This window comes from Amphiura filiformis, chromosome 2, assembly GCF_039555335.1.
Source record: "Amphiura filiformis chromosome 2, Afil_fr2py, whole genome shotgun sequence".
Classification (NCBI taxonomy): domain Eukaryota; kingdom Metazoa; phylum Echinodermata; class Ophiuroidea; order Amphilepidida; family Amphiuridae; genus Amphiura; species Amphiura filiformis.
In genome coordinates, this window is record NC_092629.1 from 28,895,957 (window position 1) to 28,919,232 (window position 23,276).

Sequence of the window (23,276 nt, forward strand, 5' to 3'; positions counted from 1 at the left end):
CCTCATGATTCACCCTATCGCATGGATGATGTCTGTAATCACATTCCGGAGAGTTTTGCTGGTGTAGATTTATATAGAAACAATTGGATATCATCGAGGCTGCTACCAAAACTTTACTGAAAATCAATATCGTTTGAAATGTAGTGCAGGAACTAATGAAGCTTCAACATCACAATCCTCTCGTAACCGTAAATTACAATTATCTTGTATCATTATCCCACCAGTGCTGTTCACAACATTTTAGCCATGGATATTCGTCATTGTTTTGTTTAGATTGTCCCATACGAGATGAAACACGTTGTTTCCCTTGCTGGTAATGATCTGCGGAGTATTATGTGGAAACCTTAGCCAGCACTGTCTCTAGTTCCTAAGGTGTAGTTGCATGTCTCACAGTGACCCAGCTTACTGAAGATAGTGGTGGGTTGTTTGCTTCTATAGAGGTGCCCGATACTAGTGCAGCATGCGCTTTGGTAGTTTGGTATAAGAAACAGGGCCACATCCTTATACTTATCTTTGAACCCCAGCTTATATGAATAAGTCACCGCGTCTGCGACAGAGATGATGGCGCCATAGACCAGGTTGTAGGTGATAGCCTTTGTCACCCGGATAAAACTTGGCAAAGTTGATCGAGTCATGAATATCATGGGTCGGACCTTCAGCTTGTCACTACTGTACTCTGGATTGGGGAAGCCACTTCTTGTATGATTGTACGAAGACTCAGCGATGTAAGTAACATAACCTCCTTCTGCCCAACAACTCGGTTTTGAATGAAATCAAGGACAACAGTGAATGCCAGCAGAGCAGATGTGCAGCAGCGTTACGATCCTGCTCTGTTTCAATTGTCGCTTTCGCTTCATCACGCAGGTAAGTTGTGTACTTCGTTTTGAAAGAATCGCGTAAGGAATAGTGGAAATTCGCCAAATTCGCCTCTCTTGCAAACAGGTCCTCACCTTGCACCATGCTATGTAGACGATGTAGTCCTAGTTCTAGTGCCCGAGGCTCAATCTGTTTCCAATTTGGCTCCTTAAATGCTCCGTCTTTGTCCTTGAATGCTGGGAATTTGATGCATCTCTCAGTCTTTCCAGACACTTTCATTTCCAGTCTTTCACAAAAGATACATTCTGGAGGGAACAGTCGCATGGCAGTTGATAATGGTAATTTACGGTTACGAGAGGATTGTGATGTTGAAGCTTCATTAGTTCCTGCACTACATTTCAAACGATATTGATTTTCAGTAAAGATTTCTTTCATGTTATTACTACTTTACTGAATGGGACCAAGTTTAAAAAAGGGTGAAAAGCCACCAGGGGCGTAACCAGACCTGACCTTTCGGGGGGGGCAAGATTGGTTACGTCACTGAAAGCCACACAGGAAAGATTTGTTAAACTTTGGCCCCTTTTTACGTTTTGAAACGCTTTTTGGTAGATATATTTATGTGCATTAATATTTACAATAAGAGCATCAAAAACAAATGATACAAGCAAGGGACGCATGCTTTTTTTTAATAAGCGCGAATGTCCATGAAAACGGCCCGCGAAATGTATCCTTCTTCGCGTTGAGGGTTTTAATAATGTAATTCCTAATGACCAAAGTTGTATTCTTGTTTTAACATGGTATTATAGTCTTCAATACTTTCACAACTTCAGCAAAAAAAGTGGTTATTGTTTTTTTTACTTTTTTTATTGAAGTGTTTTTTATCCATCAGTATCTTACGTTGCATTTTTCGTAACAGTTGCACTAGTATTATAGTATACTATAGGTGATGTTATAAAATAGACCTTACCTATCATAGTATACTATAGATGATGTTATACAATAGATCATACCTATCACTGTCATCATGCTGGGGGTCACTCCTATTTTGGAGGTGACGTGTATGTAGGACTTATCACCCATGGTGGGCTGGGACGTACATAGGACTTATACACCCTTTTTAGATCACAGTCATCCAAAGATCCCCTAATTGTTCCAATCGATATATCATCCAGAGACCCTTACCTTTGTTTTGTATGACCGTGGTATGGCTCTCATCCAAAGGTACCATTTAAAAAAAAATCCACAATCTGAGAAAATGTTCCACCCAAACTACAGGAATAGAATAATCCCACGCAATGTTGTATTTTACTAATTTCCTCGTAATTCCCGCACAATCTCTGAAATAATTCTACACGATCTGCAAATAGTCCCTGGATATATAACAAATAACTTAACTTCCAACAAATTTGTTAACAATTACTTTAAAGATTTTCGTAGATTTCTTCAAATATATCATGTCAATAACAGTATTTACAATTTTCTGAAAACATTTATACATACTGTATATATCTTTGTGAACTTATAAATATTTTATACTTGACACGGTGATATTAATTTAATAAAACAACCTTTAACAATGTAAACATAATAATATTAGTACGTACTTACAATAAAAATTTAATGTTAACGTTGAATGAATGCAAAAATTAAGAATATTATATCTTTGTGACCTTTAATATTTTTATACTTAACAAGGTGATATTAATTTAATTGAACAATCTTTAACTATATAAAAGTTATAATATAACAGTACGTACTTGCTATATTAAATTATCATTAGAGAATGAATTTGGAGAAAACCTTCTGATAATTACAAACACTCGCTGAGCAGCAAGACCTTCCCTCTAAATTTTTAATCCGATAAGCTGATTATCTATTTGTTTTCATGAATTGGAAGACATTCTTTGATGTATTACTGAGCTCAATCATCTGAAATTACAGGAGCGTGAGCCACCCAGGCTGGTGGCTCAGCATAGTGTTTTATTAACAGAAGGTTTTCTCCAAATTCGTTTCCTAATGTGTCTATGATGATCTAACTATTGCCCTACATGTGACGAAGCTGGTCGCAAATTCTCTTAATTCACACCCAATTATAATGTACACATTGTTGGTATTTTCTTTTCATTTGACGTTGAATGAAAGCGAAAATTTATAATAGAGGTTATCCACTTTACTGATGTGTGACTTCTAACAAAAGGCGCTGATTCCCGTAGTATTCCTTATTCAAAACAATTCAATGCATGACCTCGGAGTTACCTGCATGACTCATGGCGGGCTATTTTGAAACAGTCATGGTTGCACATGCAGGTACTTCTTTTGAAAGTCCTAAACAAGGTATAGCAGTCGTTGATAGGATATGCAGCTTATAGAGCACGGATAACCTCCATAGGCGTTTCTCGTAATATGTGACATACATCTGTAATTCACACAAGTTGGTTATGCATCAGAGAAGATATCTTGCACTTCCCATAATGCATTTCTCCAATTTCAATTTTCTGTACTGATTTGCTATCTATTACAACATGGGTCGCTAATGACGAAATGAAATCACTGAAAAAAACATATCCAGATCTTCCAAAATACATGTATGTTTATTTCTTGACTAACCATTGTTTAGTCAGTATATATTCTCAAAATAAAAACAAAGGGAACAAAGTTCCTCATAATTCCCGCAATATGTCTCAAATATTCCTACGCGATCTGCAAATTTTCCCTAGCAAATCCTATGTCCCTGGTTATATCAGAAATAACTTCCAACAAATTTGTTTACAATTACTTTAAAGATTTTCGTCAAATATATCATGTCAATAATAGTATTTACAATTTTCTGAAAACATTTATACATACTATTATATTAATTATACGGAATATCAGATTCACCAGGATTGGTATAGTAAACTCAGTAGACAAGGTTCTTAGTATCTGATGCAGAAATTACACTTACTTATGTACGTTTCAGCAACCACTGTTGCCTTTATCAACACTTGACGAGATATGTAGATATCAAGTGTTGATTAAATTATGACTATGATAATCTTATATTAGAGTCCATGCATGTGACGTAGTTAGACACAACCATGTATTGACATTATTACATACGGTATTATGATAAAAGACTCATAAATAACTGTATATATCTTTGTTACATTTAATGTTTTATACTCGACAAGGTGGCTACCCATTAGTATCAAATATAACAGTATAGAAATTACAGATCAACTTGATTTGTACAGCTAAGTATACGATTCGTCTCTTTGTCAAATTCACAATGTCAATATCTACGTCGGGGAGTAAGATTTATCATTAATTTTTAGTTGAAATGAAAGATCGCATTAAACATAATCACAAGCATACAATAACTCAATTTGTTCAAAACGATCGATTCGTCAATTTGTCGAATGCATAACGATATATATATACAGAAGAACAGTAGGCCCAATCATTATAATTCACCATCGACTTGTTCAAGTAATCGTAAGCCTAGAAACCGTAGATTTGTACACCGTGACAAATCTCCAAATCACGCACAAACTGTTGTTAACTTATCTGATAATACATTAACAGAAAGGGAAACCAAACTTCTATCGAAAGGTCTAGGCTTTTGTCCCAAACCTCAAAATCTTGATAAAATGCAGCTTCTTGAAGACATGGATTCTTTCTATAGGCGCTTAAGACTACGCAATCATTTCTTCGATGATTCGAATGCTAGTGATACCTCTGACAATGAGTCAGACCCTCTTCCTTCTCACAACTTCAAGAAGAAATCTTCTTGGCAGCCTAGGTCTCGTGATCCCACTTTAGAATGTTTCATCAAGGCTGTTGACAATGAAATTGAAACATTCAAAGAACCTCGCGACGTTCGTGACAATCTTTCCAAACATGAACGCTTAGCACTCGAATCATTGCAGAAAAGGGAAGACATTATCATCAAAGAAGCTGACAAGGGTTCGGCAGTGGTAGTCATGAACAAATCGGACTACATTGATAAAGCCATGGAACATCTCTCTGATACCAATTTCTACACCAAACTTGATCATGACCCTACATCAGAAATTACTGAAAAGGTAACCGACACCATTCATAGTCTCTCGGGAAATGGTTGTATTGATGACGACACTTATGAATACTTAATTCCTGAGCACCCGACTGCTGGTAGATTTTTTATACCCTTCCTAAAATCCACAAGCCGGGTAATCCCATAAGACCAGTGGTTTCCACCAACAACCATCCTACTGAAAAGTGCTCTGAATTTTTAGATTTTCACTTACAACCTCTTGCCCAAGGATTACCTTCTTATGCCAAGGACACCACCGACTTCCTCAATAAACTTGACAGCTTGAAGGACATTCCTAATGATAGTATTTTGGTTTCACTTGATGTTAAAGGCCTATACACTAACATCCCTCATGATGACGGCATAACGGCATGTAAAGAAGCTCTAGATAACCGTACCAACAAGACACCGTCCACAGATGATCTTATAAACCTACTTGAACTTACTCTAAAATCAAACAACTTTGTCTTCAACGATGAACATTATCTACAGACTTCTGGCACAGCTATGGGGGCCAAGTTCTCTCCTTCTTATGCCAACATTTTTATGGGATGGCATGAAGGAACTCTTCTCAACACGTCTGCGTTTAAACCACTTGTTTGGTATCGCTACATAGATGACATATTCATGATATGGACTCATTCCAAAGACGAACTTGAACAATTTATTAATCATGCCAACCAAATCCACCCATCAATCAAGTTCACCAGTGATTATTCACCTTCTCAAGTTAATTTCCTGGATGTTGTTGTTAAATTATCAGAGGGACAGATCCACACTGATTTATATAGCAAACCCACAGACAAGCATACCTATCTGCTACCCACAAGCTGTCACCCAAGGCACTGCACTCGTAATATCCCTTACAGTCTCGCTCTACGGCTACGTCGCATTTGCTCAGATGAAAGTGCTTTCCAGCACCAAGCTGAAACCCTTAAACAACAGCTTATAAATCGTGGTTACCAGGAAGACAACATTTCTAACCAAATCACTAAAGCTGCTTCAACCACGCGCGAAAATTCTCTTAAATACAAAACCAAATCAAAATCAAAACGTGTCCCCCTCGTGGTTACATATCACCGCAAACTTCCACATTTGTCAGGGATCATCAGGAAACACTGGCACATGATCGAGACTAACCCTCGCTTACACAAAGCCCTTCCCGAAGTTCCCCTCATTTCATACAAGAGACCACCCAACCTGAGAAAACATCTTGTTAAGGCCAAAGTTCACAAAAATTCAAATATAGATCCCAAGACTGATAATGGCTGCAAACCTTGTCAGAAACCACGATGCAAAAACTGCGCCTTTATGCAAGTCACCAGCACTTTCAGTAACAAAAATCGGATCAAATGCTATACCGTAAGACAAGAAGTTACTTGCAGTACCAATAATGTTGTTTATCTCATTGAACATGTTGAATGCGCCAAATGTAACATTCAGTATGTGGGTGAAACTGGTAATAATATAAGAGAAAGAATGCGTAACCACAGATGTACCATCAAGCACCACGCCAAACACATAGACAAGCCAGTTGCCGTGCACTTTTCCCTTCCAGATCATAGCATCGATGATGTCAAAGTCATGGTCATTGAATCACTTGGTCGCCAATCCAAATTTAGACGTCAGCAGCGCGAGAAATTCTGGATCAACAAACTTCATTCCCTTCAACCCAAAGGCCTTAATCTTATTGAATAGGCCCCCCCCCCCCTACTTTTTCACGCGCGCGTTTTATAGATGCGCCTTCACACTGCGTTGTTTTTAAGTCGCGATCTTTTCATGCTTGTTTTTGGATTGTTTTCTTGTGTCATTTTATAATAAAGCCTGAAGAAGGTACGCCCAGTACCGAAAATTTGCTGTACAACTGTTTCCCGTCTTCGTTTGTCTTATTTTATGTTATATATTTCACGGGAATGCATCCAGTTAAAGTATGTGTGTTTTGTCAACTTTCTGTCTACACAAAATTACGATATATACGAGAAACGCTGGGTCAAGCGGCAAGACATATCAGCCACCCACAAGCATGGATTGTGTTAGTTTGTTTGCAATGCACATGCGTCACGCAGGTCAGTGGCGAGCGACATGGCAGTATGAAATTAGTATAAACTTGGACTTTATGCATCACCACACGGACAGCATAAGTGAACATTCAAGCTCAACATCAATGTATTTATAGATCTACCGTGATTTAAAAGATCGTACAATATTTATATGCTATGAATTCATAACAATGGGTTACGCACCACAAGCGAAAAGTACAAATGAACAAATGATTATTTACAGAATTCCTATAATTTATACATATCTTCATTTTGTCAAACTGTCCATGAATTGACAACAACAGACTAGGTGACTAGTACTGATGGTATGATAAGTTGCGATCAGATGACCGCGCAATAATCGAGACGAACCAGTTGACCGGTGCTATTTGTAAGAAGCTGTAAGATATCACATCACTACCACTTTTAAAGTAAGCCGAAAAGTTGTCTACTCAGTTTAGTTTCAGTTTAAAATGAAGATTTTGGTATCAGAAGAAGATATTTTAGCCCTATATTATATTCCGTTTAGATGTTATGAATGAAAAAGTGACAGCTTCATCCTCAATTGTGGTATACCACACATACCCTACCATGGGCCATTGTGAAACACGTTTTTACCTCTAATATCAAAACGCCTAGTGCAATATTTACCTCAAAAACTTGGGAATTGAATTATTTTGGTACAGGCTTCAATGTGAGATACAAAACACAATACGAACAAATCTGACCAGCTACCTTTAAGTTAACTTTATTGATAAGGCTATGATAACTAGGGCAGTTGGGAAACGACTAAAGTTTGCTTAGACTGGCAAAACTGCATAACATTTGCTTAACGTTTCAAACTTCACTCAAACCTGAAAGTGCGGAAAGTAGAGACATAGTGGCTGACATGACGCCATGTTGAAATAGATTGGGAGAAATGTACATGTCTACTAAAGGCAACGAACTATAACTTTTATTAATTTAATAAGATTTTAGCATTTTCACCCAACTGCGGATACTTTCCCCAAGGGTCATCGTAGCCTGTATAGCAGTCATGTCATACTGCTATGTTATATGTTTGTCTAAGCTTGTTAAGATTTATTGACCAGCACATCCGCTTTCTAAAAGTCATTAACCAACATACCCTCCTCTTACATAACAGTCATGTCATGCTGCTATTTTATATGTTTGCCTCGGCTTCTTTAGAGTCATTAGCCTCTCCTTCAGCGTCAGCATGTTGAGCACTGGATAAAGTTTGTAGCTCCATGTCTTGAGGACTATACAGCGATCTCTGATTTGTAGACACAGGTTGTGTCTTTTGCAGACTTTCATCCGGAGGTGTTTGTCTTAAAAGCTTCTGATCCCATGGTCTCTTGTTTTCAACGTGGGGAGTTTCAAGCTGTTTGCGCTGTTTGCGCTGTTTGCGATACTTGCTGATAAGTGCCGCAATGGTGTATAAATATGGGTTGATAGCAGAATTCATGGGTAAAATAATTGAAACAGACCATGCGAATACCGAAGAGGGCAGAGTCATTATCCCACTTTGCACCAATATCCCAAGCACAACAATTGGAGCCCAACAAAAGAAATCTGTGAGAATTATGGCAGAGACTTTGGCAGTCAGTTTGATCTGATCTTTCATACCTAGATCACGTCCTGCTCGTTTTGATGACTTTTTGACAGATCGTACAATATGTACATAACACATCAGTATAACAATAATGCAGATGCCATTAAGACCGAGAAATATTGTCGATGCATAATAAAAACCAGGAACATAACCAAGAGATTCAGATTTATCATAGAGATGTAATCCGTAAATATTATTCTCCAATTCTATTTTCGTAAATGATGTATTCTTGATTTCGAATCTTTCAATCTGCGCAAGAGGAAGTCCGATGCACACGTGAGAGTTCTCATAAAACTTGAAGTTTTTTCCTGAAAAAATAGAGGGAATCACTCCTAAAGCGAAGGAAATCATCCAAAGAATTGCAACAGTTATAGCTGATGATTTTTGTCTTAATTTGCGACTCGAGTAAGGAAATCGAATGTTCATGAATCTATCAATGCTTATCAATGTTACAAAGAAAACAGAAGCTTCACTGGATAGTATTGACATTGCGCCAACAATTCTGCACATGACACCAGTTCTCCAGGACTCAGCTTGCATAGGAAAATATTCACCGAAGTAGATATCAGCGGATGCAATGATAAGCATATAGAGTCCCATAAGTAAATCAGACAGCGCCAGATTGCTTAGCAGAAATATTTGAACTTTACCTTTTTCCTCTTTTGTTTTTTCCCTGAATAAAACAAACAGATTCCCAACAATTGCATTCAAACCAATGAGCCACATAAAACCCAACAACACTCTACTAGACAATAATCTACCGCATGTCAAATATGGCGATCTTACCTCTACTGCTTTACAATTATCACTTGCCAGATAACATTCACATATTTCTGATTGGCTTACCACAATTACAGTCTGCGTTGGAAAGCCGAAAAATGTATTGTTATCTATCATTGTCAATCTGTTTTCTCGTAAGTCAATGTAGGTAAGATTGTTTAAATGGGTAATGTTTGGAATGTATGCTAACATGTTATCATTTAATATCAGATAAGTGAGGTTTACCGTGTCTTGAAATATACGGGAATCCAAGATATGCAGCCGATTGAAAGACAAAATCAAAATGTGTACATTTATTAACCCTTCGAATATTCTGTAATGTAGGCCAGTCATATAGGTGCTGTGTGTCAGGCCTAGAAATTCTAAATTAACAAACTTCCAAAACGATGTATATTCTAGCTTCATCAGCTTGGGAGTGTGTAAATACAAGGACGTCAAGTTATGCAAATCTTGAAAAAATGTTTCATCTAATGATGTTATATCATTAATTTGGATGTTTAGCATTTGCAAGTTATAAATTCCGTAGAACAACCCTTTTGGTACATTTGACAGATTGTTGTCATCGAGGGCCAGGTTAGTCAGTTGACGTGTGTAATTGAACAATCCTTTTGGTAAAATTGTCAATCTGTTTGCAGATAGATAAAGTGTATGCAGCATACTTGTCTCATTGAATATATCTCTATCTAATGAAATAATTTGATTTCCACTGAGGTCCAAATATACAAGGTTAATCAACCCTATGAACAAATCTTTTGGTAAAATTGTCAACTTGTTTCTAGACAGAACGAGTATTCTCAGCCTACTTGTCTCATTGAACAAATCTCCATGTACTGAAATAATTTGGTTTGCCTCAAGGTCCAGGTCGTCAAGGTTAATCAACCCTTTCAACATTCCTTTTGGTAAAATTGTCAAGTTATTTTCATACAGATGTAGAGAAAGTAAATGCAGCCTACTTGTCTCATTGAACAAATGTTCATCTAAAGAAATAATTTGATTTCCACCAAGGAACAATTTTTCAAGGTTTATCAAACCTTTAAAAAACCCTGTCGGGAAAATTGTCAACTTGGTTCTAGACAGGAAGAGTATACTCAGCCTACTTGTTTCATTGAACAAATCGCCATTTAATGAAATAATTTCATTTCCATCAAGGGACAACAATTGAAGGTCAACCAACCCTTTAAACAATCCTTTTGGTAAAATTCTCAACTTGTTTTTAGCCAGGTAGAGTGTATGCAGAGTACCTGTCTCATTGAATAAATCTCCATCTAATGAAATAATTTGATTTCCATCAAGGTTCAAATATTTATTGTTAATCAATATTTTGAACAAACCTTTTGGTACAAATGTCAATTTGTTTTCAGTCAGATTGCATATTGTCAAGCTACTTGTCTCGTTGAACAGATCTCCATTTAATGAAATAATTTGATTTCCACCTAGGGACAACCAATAAAGGTTAGTCAATCCTTTGAACAAACCTTTTGGTAAAATTGTCAATTTGTTTCCAAATAGATGAAGTGAATGCAGCCTACTTGTCTCATTGAACAAATCTCCATCTAATGAAACAATTTGATTTCCACTGAGGTCCAATTCTTTAAGGTTAAACAACCCTTTGAACAAACCTTTTGGTAAAATCGTCAATTTGTTTTCATACAGATAGAGTATACTTAGCCTACTTGTCTCATTGAACAAATCACCATCTAATGCAATAATTTGATTAAGACCGAGCTGCACCTCTTCAAGGTTAAACAACCCTCTCAACAAACCTTTTGGTAAAATTGTCAACTTGTTTCCATATAGATAGAGTATACTCAGCCTACTTGTCTCCTCGAACAAATCTCCATGTAATGAAATAATTTGATTTGCACCGAGTTGCAGCTTTTCAAGGTTAAACAACCCTTTGAACAAACCTTTTGGTAAAATTCTCAATTTGTTTCCATAAAGATCGAGTATACTCAGCCGAATTGTCTCGTTGAACAAATCTCTATCTAATGAAATAATTTGATTACCAACTAGTGATAACCAATATAGGTTAATTAACCCTTTGAACGAACCCTTTGGTAAAATTGTCAATTTGTTTTCAGTCAGATTGTATATTGTCAGACTATTTCTCTTACTGAACAAATCTCCGTTTAATGATACAAATTGTTTTCTACCGAGTTCAATCCCTTTGAACAAACCTGTTGGCAAACTTGTCAATTTGTTTTCATACAGATAGAGTATTCTCAGCCTACGTGTGTCCTCAAACATATCTCCATCTAATGAAATAATTTGATTACCACCGAGTTCCAACTCTTCAAGGTTAAACAACCCTTTGAACAACTTTTTTGGTAAAATTGTCAACTTGTTTCCATATACATAGAGAATACTCAGCGTACTTGTCTCATTGAACAAATTTCCATCTAATGCAGTAATTTGATTTCCATCAAGGAACAACATATGAAGATTAATCAATCCTTTGAACAAACCTTTTGGTAAAATTGTCAACTTGTTTCTATATAGATAGAGTATACTCAGCCTACTTGTTACATTGAACAAATCTTCATCTAATGAAATAATTTGATTTCCATCAAGGGACAACCAATAAAGGTCAATCAACCCTTTGAACAAACCTTTTGGTAAAATTGTCAATTTGTTTTCAGTCAGATTGCATATTGTCAGCCTATTTGTCTCAATGAATATATCTCCATGTAAAGACATAATTTGATTTCCACATAGTTGCAACTCTTCAAGATTAAACAACCCTTTAAACAACTTGTTTGGTAAAATTGTCAAGTTGTTTCCATAAAGATAGAGTATACTCAGCTTATTTGTGTCATTCAACAAATCTCCATCTAATGAAATAACTTGATTTCCGTCAAGTGACAACTTTTCAAGGTTAAACAACCCTTTGAACACCCCTTTTGGTAAAATTGTCAATCTGTTTCCATATAGATAGAGTATGCTCAGCCTACTTGTCTCATTGAACAAATCTTCATCTAATGAAATAATTTGATTTCCATCAAGGAACAACAGAAAAAGATTAATTAATCCTTTGAACAAACCTTTCGGTACAATTGTCAAATTGTTTTCAGCCAGACTGCACAATGTCAGCCTATTTGTCTCATTGAACAAATCTCCATCTAATGAAATAATTTGATTCCTACCGAGTGCCAACTCTTCAAGGTTAAATAAACCTTTGAATAAACCTTTTGGTAGAATCGTCAATTTGTTTCCAGTCAAATTGCATATTGTCAGACTACTTGTCTCGTTGAACAAATCTCCATCTAATGAAATAATTTGATTTTCACCAAGGGACAACCAATAAAGGTTAGTCAATCCTTTGAATAATCCTTTTGGTAAAATTGTCAATTTGTTTGTAGATAGATAAAGTGTATTTAGCGTACTTGACTCATTGAACAAATCTCCATCTAATGAAATAATTTGATTTCCATCAAGGAACAACCGATTAAGATTAACCAATCCTTTGAAAAACCCTTTTGGTAAAATTGTCAACTTGTTTCCATATAGATAGAGTATACTCAGCTTACTTCTCTCATTGAACAAATTTACATCTAATGCAATAATTTGGTTTCCTTCAAGGAACAACAGATGAAGATTAATTAATCCTTTGAACAAACCTTTTGGTAAAATTGTCAACTTGTTTCTATTTAGATAGAGTACACTCAGCCTACCTGTTTCATTGAACACATCCCCATCTAATGAAATAATTTGATTTCCATCAAGGGATAGCCAATCTAGGTTAATTAACCCTTTGAACAAACCTTTTGGTAAAATTGTCAATTTGTTTTCAGTCAGATTGCATGTTGTCAACAAATTTGTCTCATTCAACAAATCTCCATTTAATGATATAATTTGATTTTCACCGAGTTGCAACTCTTCAAGGCTAAACAACCCTTTGAACAAACCTTTTGGCAACCTTGTCAACTTGTTTCCATATAGATAGAGTATGCTCAGCTTACTTGTCGCATTGAACAAATCTCCATCTAAAGAAATAATTTGATTTCCATCAAGGAACAACAGATAAAGATTAAACAACCCTTTGAACAAACCTTTTGGTAAAATTGTCAACTTGTTTCCATATAGATCAAGTATACGTACCCTACTTGTCTCATTGAACAAATCCCCATCTAATGAAATAATTTGATTTCCACCAATGTACAACTCTTCAAGGTTAAACAACTGTTTGAACAAACCTTTTGGTAAAATTGTCAACTTGTTTTCATACAAAGAGAGCATACTCAGCCTATTTGTATCATTGAACAAATCTCCATCTAATGAAATAATTTGATTTTCATAGAGGTACAAATTTTTTAGATAAATCAAGCCTTTCAACAAACCGCTTGATAAAATTGTCAACTTGTTTTCACCCAGATTGAGTGTTATCAGTCTACTTGTCTGAATGAACAAATCACCATTTAGTGAAAGTATTTGATTTCTATGGAGGTATAACACTGCAAGGTCTACCAATTCATTAAGATTGGTAAAAGCAGAACTAGCCACTTGCACTACATTCTGTTCTGACAGGTCTAACGTCATGATATCATTTGGGTAAATAATTAGAGCTGTGTGGTTTGACTGTGAGTTGTGACACGTAAATTCTACGTATCGTTTCCCAAGAAAAGCATTACAGTTTGTTGGAAACTCAAAAGAACAAATAAAATCAAAGAAAGAGGAACAGGTAATAGTATGATTGAATTCTTTTGTGGGACATTTGTTTTTATCATATTCCTGTTCTTGATCATCATCTCCTTCTGAGCACAACAGCAATGACGTGTTTATTGGTATATTACTAATGAGGACATTGCTAGTACCATGCAAATATAGTTGGAGATTTGTGTGTGAAAATACAATGGAACAGGATTCATTTGCTGCAGTAACAACATATCTGTTCTGACAATCCAAACGGTCTTCTTGCTTGTCTACGTACATAAAGGTATCAGTGGGCATACCTTGAGGTATACGTAATAAAGCACCTGTTCCTTCTGATGCTGTTATTTGCAAGCTGCAAGGTTGGAATGGATCTCCACTGAAAGTAAACGTGACTTCATCGATTATTTGTTTTTTATCGCTAGTGAGAGAGCATGTGAAGCTGTTTCTGTCATCAGTATTCCAGAGAGGAACTACTTGCAGTCTCGCAGTAGCATGAAACAGCAGAGTGAAGAAAATAAGAGGAAACATAATGGGAGCAGGTTTGATTCGGAATATGCTAAAATTTGACATTTTGAATGTATCTTGAAATTAGGGATCTTCGTGTTCTTACTTATCCGACGGCAAATCGCATTATACAACTGTCATTTATATATTATCATTTATATTGTCGTTTTATTGTTCGTAGTATGAGTCCAAAGTCATATATGATATGGTTTGATTTATTGTTCGTAGAATGGGTTGAAATTCCTATGATATATGATATATTTTTGATGCACCTAGAATAAACACCTACACAATTGTATTTGCATCGTCTTTTTGGTATAGTCTTTGTCACAGATTGGTACAGAGAAGAGTATTTTCGTCTTAGGCCTTCAATGAATACTACCCGCGTTCTAACCAACAGCGTATTTGAAAACAACTACTTACACGCTCACTGCTTTAAAAGGTACTTTCATTGATAGGAAAGAAACCAGAAATGAAGCTTGGGTTTGGACAATTCAGTAGTTTCTGATTCTGGAGATTGATTGTGACCTTCAGACTCTACTTAGCTCAAGACGGAAAGCTGCTCTTCATCGAATGATAATAGAGAAAGTAAGATAGAAAGCTTAGGTTTGGAAAATTAAATACATTGAAGTGGTATACTTGCTTTTATAGTTTGATCGACTTGAGTAAAGTCAGTTTCGTCAATTTAGTACATCTTCAGTCTGTAAGAACCCGTTGTAATCTTCTACACATATCTGTTTTAACAACACGAAGACAAAAACAAAATGTATCACTACGAATAACAAAGGTTCGTATTGGGCTATTCTAGAAGAATATATGAAAAAGATACGGAAATTCCATAAAAAGCATTGCCTTTTTATTAGCGGGGAATTAGCAAGAAAAAGCATTATTAACCATCGGAAAAAGAAAACGTGGAGATTCTACAAATTTGAGGTGAAGTTCCATCTCTTTTCTTTAGATTCCCATTAATTTAACTTGCAGTAGGATCACTGTGTAAAACAGAAGCCGTTCGCACGTCCGAGATTAGCTACTTTGTCTTCGAATGAGCTGTTTTTCTAACTAGCCCTGACATATTGCTACTATAACTAGCGTACCGACCGCCAAATTTGACCAAATTTGTGATGTTTATCTTCCGTTTGACCTTTTCAGGCCACAAATTATCCTTTTTTGGTCCATTTAATGGTACGCTTATGCAAAATAATCAAACGAGCTGGTATTTTATAAAGCAGTTATTATTCTAGGATGATATAATACCACAACAGAAGCGTGTAGATATTGCTTCCCTGTCGACATTATCTTGCCTGATTTTTGCTTTAATAATAATTTATTCCTTAAATATCTCTCATCAGCTTGAAATTGTGGAATCGATATCTTTTCCATGGTAACCGCTAGTAGTATAAGAGGTCCCTTTACGGTAGGTTTCAGGAGCGATTTTTCAGGAGCAACTCCTGTGACCTCAGAGGTCATCTATTGATCTATTTTTAGAAGTATGGTTAACCCGTGATTTCCCTTATGACGTAATCTATTTATAGCCCTATGACGCACTCTGGGAGGGTGGTATAATGGGTTACTTTGCGAGGTTTTATGGTATATATTTACGGTATTTTATACACGTATTTGATAGTATTTTATTCGGTTTCTTACGTAAGTTTTATTCTAAGAGTATAACAACCGCGAAATAAAGACAAATGGAAGCTTATATTTGCGTATATACATATTTTATTTATACATTTATTTATACACGTATTTACATATAGATACACATACAATAATCGTTACATAGTTGATATCGTATAATACAATGTACTCAATGCTTGTTAAAGTTCTCGCTTCTCTTCAATCTTCGATCATTACGAAGATTTTGTTAATTGTCTTGAATCGTTCAACCATTGTTCTCATTGTCCGTGTCTTCATCACTCTCCTCGTATAGGAAAAGACCGTCGAATTTATATCGATGTTTCGTTAGCACCCTCTTTATAGCCTTGTCTACATCCTTTCCATCATCTATTCTCTGTTCAAGATCCTCCATGATCTCCCGATGTGTTTCGTCGTCTTGTAGATGAACACCACTCCACAGATGCGTTCTGTATTGATCAAAAAAGATCCGTTGAAGAGCCCATAATGTTTTCGTGTAGGCTTTATCACGAGCTTGTTCTCCATCCATGCCTCGGTCGATATATTTCTGGTATTTTTCATCCCTCGTTTCTTTCGTTTCATCCAATGCTTGCTGATACCATTCTTGAAATGCGGTATTATCTTCAAGCTCGGAACTAGATGCATCGTCCGAATCCCCCTCGTCCTCCTCCTCCTCCTCTTCCGCTTCCATATCTGAGGATTCCGGCTCAGAATGAGCCAAATTCTCATCCGAATGCTCGGTGTCATCCATTTCTGAATCTGAACTTTCTTTCAGCCGAGTGTCTTCCGTATCTTCGGAGTGAATCGTGTTTAGGTGTTCGAGATCGTAATTTCTACTGAAGCTTTTATTGCAAATGATACAGGTATGAGGACGGGAAACGGGAGCGGAGTACATGTTGACCGTTTGCTGGTTTACAACGAAATGAAACAAGAACGGAGTCAACCGGGTTTAAATACTTCATAGCTCCAATAGGAGCTGATGCGTAAGAATGCGTCAAAATGCGTAAGAATGCGTCAAAATGCGTAAGCAAATGCGCAAGAATGCGTCAAAATGCGCAGGAATGCGTCAAAATGCGTAAGCAAATGTGTAAGAATGCGTCAAAATGCGTAAGAATGCGTCAAAATGCGTAAGAATGCGTAAGAATGCGTCAAAATGCGTAAGAATGCGTAAGCAAATGCGTCAAAATGCGTAAGAATGCGTCAAAATGCGTAAGCAAATGTGTAAGAATGCGTCAAAATGCGTAAGAATGCGTCAAAATGCGTAAGCAAATGCGTCAAAATGCGTAAGAATGCATCAAAATGCGTAAGAATGCGTCAAAATGCGTAAGAATGCGTCTAAATGCGTAAGAATGCGTTAAAATGCGTAAGTAAATGCGTCAAAATGCGTAAGAATGCGTCAAAATGCGTAAGATTGCGTAACTGATATCATAAAAGTATGTTAAATATATAGGCCATTTTAAATTTAGGTGGTTTTATCTAGTTTACTTAACATTTGTTATTGGACATCTATAATAATAATAACCTAATTGACCCAAATAAACCATACCATGTACATGATGTATGCCTGACCTCCAAACGAGTCTGGACATGTTGTTTACGGTCGACCGATCTGTTTACAAACAAATAGGCCGATCTCCTGTCAATCATCAGTGGAATCACTATCTTGTCATTACTGGAATACTTTATATTGATTATTGATTGATATCTTGACATTAGATGGTGTACTATTCATTAATGGAAAAGGAGATATACTTGACATTGATTATTGATGATATCTTTAGCTATGACAGAAGGTGTGCATGACCATGTAACCTCTCTGTTAAGACCAAAGAGGTCTAATACTTTCTGCGTTGGTGTGGATTTTTTTTTCTCCTTCTCAGAATGGTTGTTTTAATATATTTTCTTTATCTTGTTCTACTTACACCATTTCTGCATCAAAATAAATAATGTATAAGCGTAATAGAGCATCTCGTATGTTCACGTAATATTTGAATAATTATATTAGTGAACTTTCATAACATTTTTGAATGACAGTAGTTGTTCAACACTGACAGCCAACGCCTACTTTATAACTGGTTCCTGTTGACTAAAGTTTAATTAACCTACAAGTGGATTAAGAGTGGTTCTTACCTATGCGCCTCATGTTCATACTGCAGTTACTGTCCGTTTTCCTATACACAATACACAGTGCTCTCACCATTGACGCGTGACCCTACAAATGATGTATGTTGGGAGAATGGACACTTGCCTAGTTAACATCACTGTGTGAAAAATAACCAGCCAATATTTTATTTATTCTCCAAAACTTCTAGCAAATATATTTCGCTAACATGACCTAAAATTACAGCTAGGCTAGATGTTCAGAAATGGTCGCACTTTTGTAAAATATGAGTGAGGGCAAGGCATAGCTAGCCAACTCCCCGTGTTATTTGAATGGAGATTTGACCGAAAATATTGGTATCGGACCGCTCACTTCTGAAGGAAAAAAAAAAAAAACCGGTAAAAGCTACATTTAAATTATTCTAAATAGGTTCTAGAAAATAAAGTTTTGTAACATGTCCTAAATTTTTAGCTAATTTAGGTGTTTCGAGAGGGTCGTACTTTTGTGTTTTAGGAAGGACATGTAAACGACAGATAACACCAAAAATATGAAGAAATTATTTCTAAACCGTGTTAAGTCAAAAATCATTATGTTGCTCATTTTCAAGAATGCTGGTTTACAAAAAGCACGACTTTGTCTGATTTCGTGAACAAAGCCACACATAACATTGTTTCCTTTCGTTCCCTTTATAATCGGTTACCCAACTGAAGCTATGAATACCAGCTTTATTGCGATATCGCACATGAAAACAGTCACTTGTGCACAACCAGAGAAGATCCGATTTAATCAGTTGAGCTGTTTCAATGAGTGTTATCTTGGTTTAATAGCTTTTAATGGGGTTAAGTCCTGCAAAGGTCGAGATGAATTCTACTGTAGACATGACTGCATCATGTCATGTAGGCCTATCTCACATGTTTTCTCTATCATCACACATTACATCGCATTGTGCAATTACAGACAAGTCCTAACTTGTTGTCAAGTAGCCCCCCCCCAATAATAGGCCTACTAATAATTGATCAAATAACCAGTAAGTGCAATTAATGAATCCTTGATTGTATATAACTACCTACAATAGGTTTTGTCAATAATGACTATTTAATGAGGTATAGTCATCTGACCACTTGTTTGTTTACATCCCATATTATTGCAATTGGTTGTGCAATAATGGACATGTCTTGACATGTCAGGTGGGAAAACCCATGATCTATTTTTAGATCACTCCTTGTTTTGTCTACTTTAAAAAGAGTTACTGAACGAAGTGGATGTCTTAATAGTTCTGATCGTGGTGGAAGTAACATCTGAAGTGAGATCTCTCATCTGATACTGATTTGCTGTGTAGTTTTAATCATGGCTAAAACGCACGAGTGTGAAACATGCGGACGGGAGTTCCCAAGCAAGTATAATCTTGGAAGGCATCGATGTACTCAACATTGGCAAAATGAGCGAGTGATTGCTGTATGCGACGTTTGTGGTAAAATATTTTCTCGGCTAGATAACATGAGACAGCATCGTAAAATTCACGACAAACCAAATGACTCTAATGTGGATCATGATTGTGATAAGGAGAATCAACTCGACTCATCCCGGGTGAACAATGACAGAAAACGCAAGCGAGATGATGATCTTGAATGTGAGCGTCCTCGGAAGATGCTAGGAACAACTTTTGAACTTCCAAATGAGATGGTTGAGGAATTAGCGGATGATCCTGATTTACTTCAATACTATCGCCAGCATTGGAGTTGGATAAGATCTTCCGTCAAGAAGGGCAAGATCCAATCAAAATACAACTGTCACCTTCCGACGTTGGATCCTGTTAACTTAGCAAACTGTGCCGAGGAGGTATTTTCGCAGCAGACGACCGCCTTCAAAGTCAACGCTTCTTTTGGCTTCATTCTCAGGAATAATGAGACGAATGAGCGCAGATTTTATTATTCTTCGAAGAACACAAAACTCTTTGAAAAACCATTCTTGGTGAAAGACCGGGCTACATTTGACACGTTTTACAACACACTTAAAGATATTGACTCTTTGGAATATGCACGGATGCAACGACCCGATTCAAAGTGGACAGTAGAGATCGTCACCAATGTGACATTTTACGTGTATCGAATACGCGATCATCCCATTGGAGCTTGCTCTTATTTACCCGATTACATATTGCAGAATAGAGCTGTCGTCTCTCTCATGATCAACAATAACACTAAAAAACCTTACAAAGATAACCTATGCCTGTTTCGCTGCATGGCGCTTCATAAAGGACATCATAAGTGCGGTTTGGAAAAGCAAACCAAAGCCTTGTTTAAAGAATATTCAAATCAATCCAGTCAAGATTTTAAAGGGATCAAGGTAGATCAATTGCACGAGGTAGAAGACGTCTTTGGTGTAAACATTATGGTGTATGAACTAGTAGATCTCGGAGCAGATGTCATTGATGATCATAATACAGAAGAGACAGAGAAGAATATGAATGGAATGGTTGTAGCTAGACTTGTTCGGCGAAGTTTGGAGAAGCATTCATCTACCATGTATATCAACCTTCATAACGAACACTTCAGCTACATCAGCAACATAGACAAGTATACCCAGTCCTACGCATGCCGCAAGTGTCACAAGTTATGGAAGACTGGCAAGCAGCTACACCGCCATGAAGCTACTTGTGAGGACCAAGGTAAGAATGTTATAATCTTATTATTATATTATGTAAAACTAACTATGTTAAAGACCCATTCAGCATGTTCAGTGATCCCAGCGCAAGTTTAACAAAATGTTTATAAATTGCTTAAAAGTGAAGGATAAGTCATTCAAATTGGTATTTTGAAATGACAAATTAAGCACAAAACGAAGAAAACGAAGTTGAAGCCCCATTCAAATACATGTAGCTAATTTAGATACTATGTCATGTCAGTACCTTAATAACAGATTCGTGTAAAATATCTTATTTTGTCTTAAATACGCGGCTTTCGGCTGAACCACTCGCATGCTATGTTCGCACATCTACATGACAATGACAAAGGTACCAAAATCTGAATTTGATGATGTTTACGATCGTCCGGATGAGCAAATCACTGAATGGGCCTTATTGGGATGTAACATTGATTACACACATAGGCATGCGGTATAACATACTCGTATAACACAATTATAATTACATTATTAATATTTTTATTTTTGTTCTTTCTTCTTTCTTTTTTATAACAGGAACTACCGATGTATATCCGCGTGGCGTGTATGTAAATTCACCGTCTATCTTCGATGAGATTCGAGAAGAGGACATCGACATTCCTAAAGAATGTGATTTTTTCCCTCATTGGGCTACCTTTGATTTTGAGTCGTATACAGAGAAGACATCGGTAGAATCTGGGGGAGATAAGTTATGCTGGATGAATGAACACATTCCCTCAGTGTTAGTATCAGTAGTAATGTTCCAGGATATCACAGCCCTACTTGTTTCATCAGCGAAGGTGACCCAAATCAAATAGTAGGAGATATGGTTAGATATCTCATCGAGATCAGTTCTCGTAGTGATAGTATTTTAAGAGAAACTTTTCACGCTATCATAGCCGAATTGATGGGGAAGATTCAAAGACTAAGTGGTGGTGATGCTGATGAAAGCACGAAACAAAAGAAACACTTGGAAACCTTGCTGTCTAAACTCCTTAGTCATTTGAAGACGCTCCCGGTATTCGGCTTTAATAGCGGCAATTACGATATCAATTTGATTAAGACATATTTACTTCCCTTCCTCGTTAAAAACGAACCTATCAAAAACTTGATCAAGAGAAATAACAATTCGTCGGGTGCATCACATACTGGTCTATCTTGAATTTTTGACTTTTTTGAGAAAATTGGTATATAGTTCCTTCTTACGGAGCTCTTCCAATACAACAAATTACAGACCTCAATTTTTCCTAGATAATTAATTATAAAATGTTTAATTTAAACTATCTATGATTTTTTCAAAATACGTATTTTCACATACTGATCTATCTCGAAAAAAACACGCATTTCTAGAAAATCGCAATTGAAAATCTTCGTATTAAGTTGACCTTTCTATAATTTAATTAGACTATGGATTTTCATGAAAGTGGTTTTAAATTAAAGCATATACTTAGCAGATCTATTTAAGTGGAATCTTTAATTATATTTACGTATGTAATATTGCTTAAAACTACAGTTAAAGTGTAGTTCTGTATGTGAAATCGTTAATTTCCCGATATCGTATTTAAAGTGCATTACATACTGGTCTATCTCGAGATAGACCAGTATGTGATGCGTCTAAAGTCATATCATTGTTCGCGAAATCGAGATAGCCCCCAAGATAGACCAGTATGAAACGCACTTTAAATACGATATCGGAAAATTAACTATTTCACATACAGAACTACAACTTTAGTGTAGTTTTAAGCAATACTGCATACATAAATATAATTCAAGATTCCACTTAAATAAATTTGTTAAGTATATACTTTAATTTAAAACCACTTTCATTAAAATCCATAGACCAATTAAATTATAGAAAGGTTAACTTAATACGAAGATTTTCAATTGCGATTTTCTCGAAATGCGTGTTTTTCGAGATAGACCAGTATGTGATGCGTCCGACGAATTATATGTCGATTGACACTGAGCACTTGCGCTTTCTAGATATTACCAATTTTCTCGCCCCAGGATTTAGTTATGATCAATTGCTTCGCGCGTATGACTGCTCTATGCAAAAAGGAATATTTCCTTATGAGTGGATCCATCTAAACAAACTAGACCAAACATCACTCCCGCCTAAAGAAGCTTTTGACAGTACTCTCAAAGGCACCTCGATAACGGATGAAGAATACGCCTACTGTCAAGAGGTTTGGATGCAAGAAGGTATGAAAACCATGAGAGATTACTTAATATGGTATAACAATTTAGATGTTGAACCATTTGTAGAAGTCATTGGGAAAATGGCAAATACCTACCGCGACATGGGAATCGATCTTCTCAAAGACGGAATATCCGTCCCTGGCTTGACATTGAAGTATCTCTTTAAAGTCAGCTCCTCTGCCAATTTCTCACTTTTTGGAAATCAAGATAGCGATCTTTACCAAA

The 23,276-nt window shown here is 36.4% G+C and overlaps 3 protein-coding genes across 3 annotated transcripts; 2 read left to right on the forward strand and 1 right to left on the reverse strand.

Annotated features, from left to right (window-relative positions):
• The first annotated feature begins 767 nt into the window (after positions 1 to 767).
• LOC140139597 (uncharacterized) lies at positions 768 to 6,568 on the forward strand. The gene is made up of 3 exons (XM_072161305.1): positions 768 to 864; positions 4,381 to 4,968; positions 5,100 to 6,568. Exons 1-3 carry the CDS (start codon positions 768 to 770, stop codon positions 6,566 to 6,568), a joined length of 2,154 nt encoding a protein of 717 aa, XP_072017406.1.
• A 1,503-nt stretch (positions 6,569 to 8,071) lies between these two features.
• Positions 8,072 to 9,418, reverse strand: LOC140139608 (G-protein coupled receptor GRL101-like). Its single transcript, XM_072161315.1, has one exon. The coding sequence runs from the start codon at positions 9,416 to 9,418 to the stop codon at positions 8,072 to 8,074; it is 1,347 nt and encodes a 448-aa protein (XP_072017416.1).
• A 10,120-nt stretch (positions 9,419 to 19,538) lies between these two features.
• LOC140139619 (uncharacterized) lies at positions 19,539 to 21,670 on the forward strand. Its single transcript, XM_072161326.1, has 2 exons — positions 19,539 to 20,859; positions 21,390 to 21,670. The coding sequence occupies exons 1-2, from the start codon at positions 19,539 to 19,541 to the stop codon at positions 21,668 to 21,670; spliced, it is 1,602 nt and encodes a 533-aa protein (XP_072017427.1).
• Positions 21,671 to 23,276: the final 1,606 nt, after the last annotated feature.

Coding starts and splice junctions, on each gene's coding strand:
- LOC140139597 (XM_072161305.1), top strand. CDS start 768: ATGAAATCAAGGACAACAGTGAATGCCAGCAGAGCAGATGTGCAGCAG. Junction 865..4,380: donor GCTTTCGCTTCATCACGCAG/GTAAGTTGTGTA, acceptor ATACATTAACAG/AAAGGGAAACCAAACTTCTA. Junction 4,969..5,099: donor TCCTGAGCACCCGACTGCTG/GTAGATTTTTTA, acceptor CTCTTGCCCAAG/GATTACCTTCTTATGCCAAG.
- LOC140139608 (XM_072161315.1), bottom strand. CDS start 9,418: ATGATAGATAACAATACATTTTTCGGCTTTCCAACGCAGACTGTAATT.
- LOC140139619 (XM_072161326.1), top strand. CDS start 19,539: ATGGCTAAAACGCACGAGTGTGAAACATGCGGACGGGAGTTCCCAAGC. Junction 20,860..21,389: donor AGCTACTTGTGAGGACCAAG/GTAAGAATGTTA, acceptor TTTTTATAACAG/GAACTACCGATGTATATCCG.